This window comes from Podarcis gaigeae, assembly GCF_964106915.1.
Source record: "Podarcis gaigeae genome assembly, chromosome: 17".
In the NCBI taxonomy this organism is placed as follows: domain Eukaryota; kingdom Metazoa; phylum Chordata; class Lepidosauria; order Squamata; family Lacertidae; genus Podarcis; species Podarcis gaigeae.
In genome coordinates this window covers 29,877,133-29,888,790 of record NC_139694.1, presented here as the reverse complement: position 1 = coordinate 29,888,790, position 11,658 = coordinate 29,877,133, and the positions used below count along the sequence as shown (strand labels likewise).

Genomic DNA, 11,658 nt, shown 5'->3' with positions numbered 1-11,658 from the left:
AATTACATGTTTGCTTATGCCATGGGGATCATAAAATGGAACCTACCACACGGGTGCTTATGTGCTGAATTTCAAAAGGCTGCTCAATTGGCTTGGAGATCCCACATTCTCACCTGCACCAGCTATGTTACAACCACTGGTGTTGATGGGATAAAGAGAAATGTACAAAGAGGTCTGCCAAGTGGTAGGGGAATGGGCATACCCTCCAACATTTCTCTGATGAAAATAGGGACGTCCCATTTCATAATGATAGTTTTACTATTTATACCCTACACATCTTACTGGGTTGCCTCAGCACTCTGGGCAGCTCCCAACATATATAAAAACATAATAAAAGATTTTAAAAACTTCCCTACTGCCTGCAGAAGGCCCGGGGGTTGGATAACTCCATACCCTCCAACATTTCTCCAAAGAAAATAGGGACATCCTAAGGAAAAGCAGGACATTCTGGGATCAAATCAGAAACTGGGACGGCTCCTCTAAAATCAGGGATGGCCCTGGAAAATAGGGACACTTGGAGGGTCTGATATAGTACTGTTACTGTAACATCCACTACACTGGTTGCTAGAGCACTTCCATACCCAATTTAAGGTGCTTTCAAAACCCTAGATGATTTGGGCTATTTAAAGGACTATACCCATATAGTCCTACCCACCCTCTAAAATCTGCAACATAGAGCTACGCCTGAGGCCTTTCTTTATTGCCCTCCTGCTAAATAAGGGAGATCGGAAAGAGCAAAAGTTAGGGGGCTTCTGTGGTGGCTTCATGTATCGGGGGGGGGGGGGCTTAACATCTGGAAACCCAGCAAAACTCCAAACTTTCGATATATCTGTTTCACACAGCTTTTATTGCTCAGCTGTGGTGATCTTTTACAGAGGATTCCATGAACAATGTGTTACAGAGAGGTGGAGAAAACACCTGCATGAGACCCTTGAGGAGCTGCTGGCATTCAGCACAGGGATAGACAGTGAAGTAGATGAACTAGAGGCATGATTCGTGTCCTTCTGTCCCAAGTGAAAAACTATCTCCTACAAAATTTGTATTAATTGGAACAAACCAAAATGCAATCCTGACATCTAGTGGGCAGAATAATAACTTGTCAACCTAGTCAGCTGGTGGTTGAGCACACCCATCAATGAGGATTTGATGTAACTGATGTCCGGAGGGGATTTCTGAAATTTGTCCTGGATCTTTGTCCTGGATCTTGGGCAAGTCAATCAAAAAATTGTGTGTTTGGGGGCGTTTTTGTAAAAAAATAAAATAAAAATGGAGTCTTCCTTTAAAAAAAAGGCTTGTTTGGGGTGTCCTGGTTTTTCCTTCTTGAAATATGGCAACCCTACAATGATAAATTGACTTTATGGGATAACCTGATTGATGATAGGGAGGCAAACATTATTATGGAAGAAACCTCATGGTGCAGTGACTTGAATGCCTCTGTGTTGAGCTTTTAAATGCCTTATTGTTTTCTTTGTTGGCACAAAATAAGAGCCAAGTAAGGAAGATAATGGAACTCCTCTCTTATGAGGCAGTGGTTAGGGCAGTGGTTCTCAAAGGTGCCATGTTGGTGTGGCAGGAAAAGATGGCAAGTGTGGCGGGAAGATTCAAGGCCAATAAAGGAAACCTTTAAACATTTCAGTGCAGCGCAGCATGGTATCCTATCGAAATATATCTATTTTTTAATCTTTTCAAAATGAGAGCAAGAGCATCAAGCGATGCTGAGGACAATCCCCTCCTATAAATGAGATTACCCTTGGAGGCATCATTGTATGTGCTGTTCTCTTTGACATGGGGGGGCAGGCGGGAGGGATTAAGATTTTTATTGAAATTGGTTCTCCGTGTGATTGCTACGTGTCTACGGAAGCTGGGCCTTTGGAACGAGCTTCCGGCGATAACAAACAACAACAACAAGCAGCAGCGCTCGGCCGCTTCCCGCGTTTCCGTGGCAACCGCGAGCGTCCGCTGCACCCCAGCGCGCCTGCGCGGGGCTCGCTTTCTCGATGGCCCCGGAAGCACTTACGGCGGAAGTGGGCGATGGAAGCGCCGCTCGGACAGAGGCGGAGGCGGGTAGGTCTCCCGTTCGCCTGGGGGGGGGGGGGGGATGTAAAGGAAAGGGGTTGCTGAGCGAGGGGTCGTGCTGGGGGTGGGGTGGGGCGGCAAAGCATGGGTACCCCCCCACCCCACACGCCTGTGTCCCCTGCATGGAGGATGGGGGACCGCCGCCCCTTCTGCTCCTTCCTCTTCTGTTTCTTTTTTCTTCTCCTCTCCCCCCCTGAACATTTCTGGAGGGGTTATTTGCACGGAATTGTGAAGCTCCGGCGGCTCCCTCCACGGTTTCTCTATAGGTGGCCATTCGCCTCGTCGTCGTTACATAGTGCGCATTTGTTTCTCAAGATTAGGGCTCCAGCTGTTGTTGGACTACATCTCCCATCATCCCTGGCGACTGGTCCTGCTAGCTAGGGATGGTGGGAGTTGTAGTCCAAAAGCAGCTGGAGACCCAAGCTTGGGAAACACTGATCTAATTAAATGAAATGCAGTGGTACCTCGGCTTACATACGCTTCAGGTTGCAGACTCCGCTAACCCAGAAATAGTGCTTCAGGTTAAGAACTTTGCTTCAGGATGAGAACAGAAATCGTGCTCCTGCGGCATGGCAGCAGCAGGAGGCCCCATTAGCTAAAGTGGTACCTCAGGTTAAGAACGGTTTCAAATTAAGTACGGACCTCCGGAACAAATTAAGTACTTAACCCGAGGTACCACTGTATACTTAATATCAATGCTTTTTTTCCTAAAAACAAATGTTTAGGGGTACAGTGGTACCTCGCGTTACAGACGCTTCAGGTTACAGACTCCACTAACCCAGAAATAGTACCTCGGGTTAAGAACTTTGCTTCAGGATGAGAACAGAAATCGTGCTTCAGTGGCGCGGCCGCAGCAGGAGGCCCCATTAGCTAAAGTGGTACCTCAGGTTAAGAACAGTTTCAGGTTAAGAACGGACCTCTGGAACGAATTAAGTTCTTAACCCAAGGTACAACTGTACTCTCATTTTCCTACTCGTATTGAAACACTGCCCCTCAAAGATTGATGGGAGTTGTAGTCCAGCAACAGTTGCTGGAGACCCAAGTTTGAGAAGTCTGTTAATTGCGCCTACATCTTTAGCTGCTCTTCTTTTTCATCAGTAAGCCGCCTCAATGACCAGTGTGTTTGTGCAGGGAAACCCCAGAGTCCTATCTCAGTCAACCCCCCTTCAACCTCCATTTAGATTTCCCCCCCTATTTTTGACAAGTACATAGAATGTAAATAGAATGCCTTATCTATTTTTGCAATAAGTACTTTTCCTCTTCTCTCACCAATTCTAGAGTGCCTTAAACATGGACACAGGGAACTGATGGTGCTCTTCTGTGCCCAACTCCAAAAAAGTCATTTTTGGGTGTTGTCATTGGGCTCCAGTCATGATGGTAAGATTTTTCTCTCTTCTGCTGTCAGATTCTGGTTTCTGAAATGCGTGCTTGGGACAGGGGAGAATAAATTAACTGTATCTTCTCTTTTTATTATTTGTAATTAGATTCAAAACATTGTGCTATAAGGCATGTTCAGACCTTGGTCAGATTAAACCACGGTGTATTAGACAAGAATGCTACATCTGAACCAGTTCTGGGCTTTTCAAGATGATAGCGAAATGTGGATAGTCAAATCAAATCAAATTTTATTAAACGGTCACAGACCAGATTAACTCGTACAGCTAGTCAGCGAAGCATAACACCGGAAAAAAACAAAGGAGAATTTCAATACAGATTAGGCCATAACAGCAATTTAAAATTAGACAGCATAAATAAAATTAAGTATTTGCCTTCGCCTGCATATTGACATTGGAAAGCTCTTGTTTCCTGCGCCTAATAGCGGCTACACAGAATTTGGCAACATTGATCGTAATTTCAGGAACCTTATCTTCTACCAAGGCTCTCATACGTTGGAGTTCTGGTTCATTTTTAAGCTTTTGTAGAACTGGGGCAATAAAGGTCAGGCGTAGATGCTCGTAGTAACTACAGTGCAGCAATACATGCAGACTTGTTTCCACTTCCGATGAGCCACATGGGCAAACACGTGACTCATATGGTTTGCCCTCATATCTGCCTAGCAGCAGGGCAGAGGGCAGAACTTTAAATCTGGCCAGGGTAAAGGAGTGTCTGTACTTCGGTATTTGTAAATCAGCCAGATAATTTGCGGGTGAAAACCCTCTCCCAAAATCTCTAATTGTGGCATGTTTATCCATTTTGCCCATATGACATTGCAACTCTATGTCCCTAATGTGTTGAAGCACTTGACTTTTGGCTCTCTCATATCCTGCCGCTATCAAGATCTGCGGGGAGAATCCCAAGCTTCTTATCTTTTCAAACAGGGAAGCTTTCCAGGTAGAATGATAGGTGTCTAAGAGTGTTAAAGGAGCCAAACCGGCCGGGGAAAAGATAAGTTTTAACCAGTAGTGTATCTTTAGAATCCACAACCGCACGTTAACGGGTGGTTGTCCAACTTCTAAGCGGACAGCTATATTAGATACACAGGGGGGGGGATCCCCAATAGACACCGATAGAATTTTGTTTGAAATGCCTCCATAGGCGCAAAATTTTTAAAACTGCAAACCTGGGATCCATAAGTGAGTTGTGGGAGTATTTTTGCAGCAAAAACCTGGGAGGCCGCCGGAACGTATTTACCCCCTTTCCCGTGAAAAAAATCTTGTAAGGGCTTTATTGGCCCTTCCTGCGTTGGCAATGGCGTTTTTCATCTGTTGGTGCCACGAGACCCTTTCCTGAAAAGTTATTCCCAGGTATTTGAAAGTTCCTACCTGGTCAATAGGTTGACCATTTATTCTCCATTTGTGTTTCCTTCTTTTTTTTTGAAAACACCATAATTTTAGATTTGCTGTAATTTATTGATAGTTGTTCCGCTTGACAATAGTCAGCAAGTGATCTCAAAAGCTTCCTCAAGCCAACGCAGGAAAAGGAGAGTAGGACTGCGTCGTCCGCATACAGAAGCACCGGGAGGGGCAAATCTGCCAAAATGTGAATAGTGAACAGAGGAGCCAGATGTGTAGCATCTTAAGATCTTTCTTGAGGCTCCTCTCTTTTCTAGTGAACACTTGCAAGCAAGATGGCGTGAAAGGGTTATTTGCTGATTGTTGTGCAGCGGGCGGCGCTGTGGGTAAAACCTCAATGCCTAGGACTTGCTGATCGTAAGGTTCGAATCCCCGCGACAGGGTGAGCTCCCGTCGTTCGATCCCAGCTCCTGTCAACCTAGCAGTTCGAAAGCACCTCTAAGTGCAAGTAGATAAATAGGGACCGCTTTATAGCGGGAAGGTAAACGGTGTTTCCTTGTGCGCCGCTGGTGCTGGCTCGCCAGATGCAGCTTCGTCACGCTGGCCATGTGACCCGGAAGTGTCTTCGGGCAGCGCCGGCTCCCGGCCTCTTGAGCGAGATGAGCGCGCAACCCTAGAGTCGGTCATGACTGGCCCTGACGGGCAGGGGTACCTTTACCTTTAGATTATACAGGCAGTGTCCCATTTGCATTACGTTCTGGACTTCCATGTGCTTCGACTACACTGCCCTGTTCCTCCCCTTTTTGTGACTTTTGGGGTTTCTTGGATTCAGGCCAGTGCACATATGCACGGTTGCACACATTTTGGACAAGTGTAAAATGGCCATTGCCTGTATAGCAGGATATGTGTGAGTGCTGTTGACATGTCTGTTTGCCTCTGTCAGTCACTATACTAATAGAGTATAGTCTTGAATGGATGAAATAAAAAGCAAGATGCAAATCCGATTGAAAGCTACTTTTAAGTCCTGCTACTAGTTAGTGACAAGTGATGAAAAGCCAAGAACAGCCCATTTCATCACCAACTTTTCCAGTATTGCCTGAGATTATTAATACAATTAGCTCCATTTTTGTGAATATAGTTTAAGATTATTTTCTTTATCTTGTACCAACAAGCTTTATAGAGCACATGCAGTTGTGTATCTTACTATAATTATAAAATCATATGGTCCTTTCTTCCACGTTTTCCTGTCTAGGAAGTGAATTCTTAATTGTGATTAAGCATTAATGTTAATTGTGGATTATGATACCCAGGCTTCCTATTTAACCCTGATTTGAAATTAGCGTTAGTTCTGTCTTGAAACCATATTTTCAAAACAGTTTAACAAGAGTCTTGTTCAGCCATATTTAATAACAGTTCTGACATGCTAAACTGCTAAAGGAAAAACTGGAGAATTTGCTGTCAAGGTGGGAGAGAGCAGCTTGCTCATGGTCTCTTAAGCATATGTCTGCATCAGACTATAGTGTAGGCATTGCCAGTTATACATCTGCTTTGAGGTAGCTGCTGCTGTCAAAAACCACAATGTAAGCAAACTTGTGCTTGTCTCAAATATTGTCTTAATTGTCTGTGACTTGATGATTGTTGATAACTTATTGCTTGCACTCAAGTCCTAATTATATTTACTCAGAAGTCTGATTAATTTTCATGAGATTTGCTTCTAGGTAACTACACTATTAAATAAGGTATTTGTAATAATAATAATAATAATAATAATAATAATAATAATAATAATTTTTATTTATACCCCGCCCTCCCCAGCCAAGGCTGGGCTCAGGGTGGCTAACAAGCAATAATAAAACAAGTTGAATGAATACAACTTAAAAACAAGATTAAAATACAACAATTAAAATATTGAAACATTAAAATATTAAAATGCAGCCTCATCACAGGAGGAGAAAGGAAAAAGGAAAAAGAAAGAGGGGAGGGAATCAAATTGGCTCCAAGCCAAAGGCCAGGTGGAACAACTCTGTCTTACAGGCCCTGCGGAAAGAAATCAGATCCAGCAGGGCCCTGGTCTCATGAGACAGAGCGTTCCACCAGGCCGGAGCCAGTGTTGAAAAGGCCCTGGCTCTGGTTGAAGTTAATCTAACTTCCTTAGGGCCCGGGACCACTAGGGTGTTGCTATTTACGGACCTTGAGGCTCTCCGTGGGGCATACCGGGAGAGGTGGTCCAATATTTGGTCAGAATTATTGGAGGACCAATAATTGGTCAGAACACTTTATCTGGTGAAAAAATGATAGAATTAATAAATATTATATGATACTATTGGTGTTCGAAATTAGCCAGGGGCCAGGTGCATTTTACACCTGAATATTGACCTCTTGTAACCAAGTGAAGATGCCCAGGTGTCAGAATGGCATCTGTCATCTCCACTATCTGGAAGGGCATGCCTGGGGATCATTGATCATTGATTGTTTTCACACACTAATACCCCATCCTGTAGAATTCTTCAGTTCTATTTTATCTGCACAATCAGAATGAATTTCAGGAACCAAAAAGTTATATTGAAAAATATGGTTTTAGAAGAAGAAGAAGAGTTTGGATTTGATATCCTGCCTTTCACTCCCCTTCAGGAGTCTCAAAGCAGCTAACATTCTCCTTTCCCTTCCTCCCCCACAAGAAACACTCTGTGATGTGAGCGGGGCTGAGAGACTTCAGAGAAGTGTGACTGGCCCAAGGTCACCCAGCAGCTGCATGTGGAGGAACGGGGAAGCGAACCCGGTTCCCCAGATTACGAGACTACCGCTCTTAACTACTACACCACACTGGCTCTCTTAGAGCCATTTCCCCCCCAAAATGGCAACTAGGCATTCCGCTTTGGCGACTAACCCTGGTTAAAGGATCCATTTGGTGCCAAGAGTTTCTAACACTGGGTACTATTTTATATCAGACGATATAGTACAAGAATCTATATTAACATATGCTTTCTAAGAAAGGTCTTTTTATCATTTTGCAGCAGCAGGCTTTAGAACTTGCATTGGATCGTGCTGAGGTAAGTAGTAGATTGTGTGAATTGCACACATATTTAATGTTACATTTAATCATCATCTGCATTGTACCGAAGTTTCCCCAGTTATTCAGAACACTGTACAGAAAATAAATTTCATAATCTGAAAATGTAATAGGAGAGAAAGAGATTTATCACTCATTTTTTGTTTAATTTAATGTAAACACAATTCATGTAAACATAATTTAATGTAAACATACACACTCCTAAATCCCCTAAAGCAGTTTGCATATCTTTGTACCACTAAGCTTATTTGTGTGGGGTTTGTTTTTTTCAGTATATCATTGAAAGTGCACGCCAGAAGCCTCCCAAACGAAAATATTTATCCAGTGGGAGGTAAGAATTATTTAGTGCCTCTTGTTTACTTCAACAGACAAAATGGTTACTGAATTGTGTTTCCTCTTCACAATTTTAGAAAATCTGTGTTTCAAAAATTATATGAACTGTATCTGGAAGAATGCGATAAAGAGCCTGAAGTAAAGGTAAGTGGGACTTATTTGCCAAGCACTCGCTCCATTACTGTCTTTGTGGTCTGTACTAGAGCTCTGATAAGCCCCACTTTCTTTTTGTGTTTTTTTATATATATATAAAAGCTATTAAAGGAATTGGCATTTTCACGCAATGCCCAGTGCCTGACTTGAGGATGGGGAGAAGTAACACCTCCCTGAAAGTAAAATCCAAAAGCAATAAGAGTCCAGCCAGAATGTGTGCTTCTCCACATAGTTCTTCCCAGAGGCAGGTTACTAGATTGGCAGGTTACTAGATTGAAGGGCGCATGGTGGTTCTGGCCATCATGGCTTTGGTGGTACAGCAAAGAGCACTTGTTTCCTAGATCTGACCTGACAGTAGAGCAGATAACAATGTTTGGGTGAGATCAGGACTGCTCCTGCCATGTAGGTCTTCCTACAGATTTGTTGGCAGGTAGAACTTCAGCAATGCTAAACAACTCCTTCCTTATAGAATCGAATTTGGAAACTGTGGCCCTCCAAATGTTGAACTCCCATCAGCCCCAGCCTGCATAGCATAAGGTCAGAGATGTTGGGAGTTGTAGGACCAGAGGTTCCCCATCCCACCTATAGAAGGTGATGAGGAAAGCCCTCTCTGTGAAAGATGATCTAAAACCCCACAGGCCTTATTTTTCAGCAGGAGCAGTTCAAGGGTGATCAACAAGAAGGAAATGGAGACACTCTTTTGGGAAGCGATCAAGAGATTGTAGTTCTGGACAGGGCAACATTCTATGAAAATGCATTGCAGCAAACGCACGCTAAAGCCTCGTTTTCTTAGTGGATGGTTTTATTAACTCAGGAAAGTGGCGGTGTTAAATTATTTTGAGAGATTCAAGGCAGTTCTTAAAACCTTCATATAAATGAAGGTGCACCAACTTTGCTGAATAAAAGTAGGTCGAGGGGGCACTGCAGAACCTCTATGTGCTGCCTTGAGTTCCGTGGAAGAGAGGCAAGGATATACATGTAATAGATAAACAGTAAACATAATTATTTCTTATTGGGAAGTGGAGTGGATAGGAATGGTTGAAGGCAGGACGAGTGTAGTAGCGGGTGAAATTTTCCTTCTGGGAGAGAAGTCTCCTATTCTTGGCTCTACCTTCACCAGGAGAGCAGAGTGAATAATTTGTCCCTAGGCTTTTCTCAAGAATGTTCCAAAAGATCGAGCCCTTCCCTTTTTGTTTCTTTCCCTGCAACCATTAGTTCTTCAGCACACAGAATGAAATGTTACTTATGAAACCAAGGTAGACTTGGTAAGGTAATTATAGTGAATAGCTGCTCGTTTCTGTATTCATTATTTCATGTTGGTAGCTCCTGGATGCGTTGTTTTCATGAGTGTCACCCATTTTGAAACAGAAGCTGAGGCGAAATGTGAACTTGTTGGAGAAGCTGGTTTTGCAAGAGACATTGTCATGCCTAGTAGTGAACCTCTATCCAGGAAACGAAGGTTATTCGCTGATGCTGAGAGGGAAGAATGGGTCAGGTAAAGTTAACACTAAATGGCTGTTAACCTGATTGTGCTTTAAAGTAAACAGTGCTTCAAGCTGTTGGTTTTATAAAAAACTCTTTTGTGCCATTGCTGTCTTTAGCTGTGAGTAAACCTGTTTAAAGCCTGATATGATCTTCTGGTTTTCTGTGTACTCTGTGTGTCTGTTTGAATTCTTTCAGCTACTGAATTTTGTTTTACTTAGTAGAAGAAAGACCATAGCTTTCTTTCTCTTGATCGGGGTGGCTAACCAGTGTGCCCCTATCCCCAGAATTTTTCCTCACCACCACCCTGAGTTTTTTCTCACCATGCCCTCAAAGTTGTCATTGAGGAAAAAGAATTTTTTTGATAGATAGATAGATAGATAGATAAGACAGACAGATAGACAGACAGACAGACATCCTTGGGATCCTCCACTGCCACAATGTACAGTACTCCAAGGCCTCTCTGAAACATATCCTTTTTTAAAATTACTGACTGCTCCCTTTTATCCATATATTAAATTGTACTGATCACACCTGTTGTGACGCCAAAAGTATTTTTGTGACCACTGCCCCCGAGACTGTTAAAAATGTGCCCTTTACGTTTTCTGGCCACGTCCACTTTTAAACATTTTGGCTGTCCCCACTTTGACATGCTCTCCCCCCCCCCCCAAGAGTTGACAGTGTGGCCTTGACTAGAATGAAGGTCGGCCACCCCTGTTCTAGATCATCTATTCATTTAAAACATTTTTAACCAGCCTCTCCTCAGTGTGAAGTAGCTTGTTACGTAACAGAATCACAATTTTGTAAGTTAATTTTTTCCCTCTTTTTTCCAGAAAGGAATAATTGTGAAAGCAAATAGTTCACACACATATTCATAGTCAAATACATTCTTTGGTTTTAACGCAGATTCAGAAACCATTCGGCTTCCTTATGAAGAGGGAGAATTGCTTGAATATTTGGATGCAGAAGAGCTGCCTCCTATTTTAGTTGATCTCCTGGAAAAATCACAGGTTTGAAAGACTTTGAAATGGTGTTTTTGTTTTAGTGGTTATGGGGAGGGTAGTGGAAGTAACAGTAACCATATACAGTAGTAACTATATGGGGGGGGGGTTGTCTACCAATGTGGCTGAACCAGAACTTGTCTTGCTATGCTTTGTGAGGCTGCTAGGAGCTGTAATTCAGCAGCCTTTGGAGGACCAAGGATTTCCCCATTCCTGCTGTATATAGTGTATGTTCAACTAACTGACCAAATTCAGTGCTGAAGCAATGATTCTTCAACATCAACTTTGTTGGACTGGTCATGTTGTGCGGATGCCCGATTATCGTCTTGCAAAGCAACTACTCTATTCTGAACTTAAAAATGGAAAGCGTAATGCTGGTGGTCAACAAAAGAGGTTTAAAGACTCTCTCAAGGCAAATCTTTAAAAATGTAGTATAAACCCTTGCGAGCGCTCCAATTGGAAAACAGCCTTTACCAAAGGTGTCATGGATTTTGAAGACACTCAAACTCAGGACGCAAGGGAGAAACGTATTAAGAGGAAGGCACGCTTGGCAAATCCACACCATGATCAGCTCCCACCCGGAAACCAATGTCCCCACTGTGGAAGGATGTGTGGATCCAGAATTGGCCTCCACAGTCACTTACGGACTCATTGTTAAAACCGTGTTTATGGAAGACAATCTTACTCTGCTATGAGTGATCGCCAAATAAGGAGTATATGTTCAACTAACTGACCAAACTCGCTATCCTGTCTGGAGACCAAACTACCATTTGGGCTCTAAAACTATGGTTACAACAAACCACAGTTTGGC

At 43.1% G+C, this 11,658-nt stretch overlaps 1 protein-coding gene across 8 annotated transcripts in view; it reads left to right on the top strand.

Moving 5' to 3' along the window:
* Positions 1–1,978: 1,978 nt before the first annotated feature.
* Positions 1,979–11,658, top strand: part of SUPT20H (SPT20 homolog, SAGA complex component) — a 39,369-nt gene continuing 29,689 nt past the window's right edge. For 3 of the 8 annotated variants that reach the window (XM_083718796.1, XM_083718795.1, XM_083718789.1), the window contains exons 1-7: positions 1,980–2,064; positions 3,355–3,453; positions 7,823–7,858; positions 8,151–8,209; positions 8,289–8,355; positions 9,733–9,859; positions 10,753–10,856. In XM_083718796.1, coding sequence (XP_083574922.1) covers positions 3,448–3,453; positions 7,823–7,858; positions 8,151–8,209; positions 8,289–8,355; positions 9,733–9,859; positions 10,753–10,856 — 399 coding nt within the window. In that variant the 5' untranslated portion in view covers positions 1,980–2,064; positions 3,355–3,447. Of the gene's footprint in view, positions 2,065–3,354; positions 3,454–7,822; positions 7,859–8,150; positions 8,210–8,288; positions 8,356–9,732; positions 9,860–10,752; positions 10,857–11,658 lie in introns of all 8 variants that reach the window. The other 5 variants (XM_083718793.1, XM_083718790.1, XM_083718791.1 and 2 more) reach the window with 4 other exon arrangements.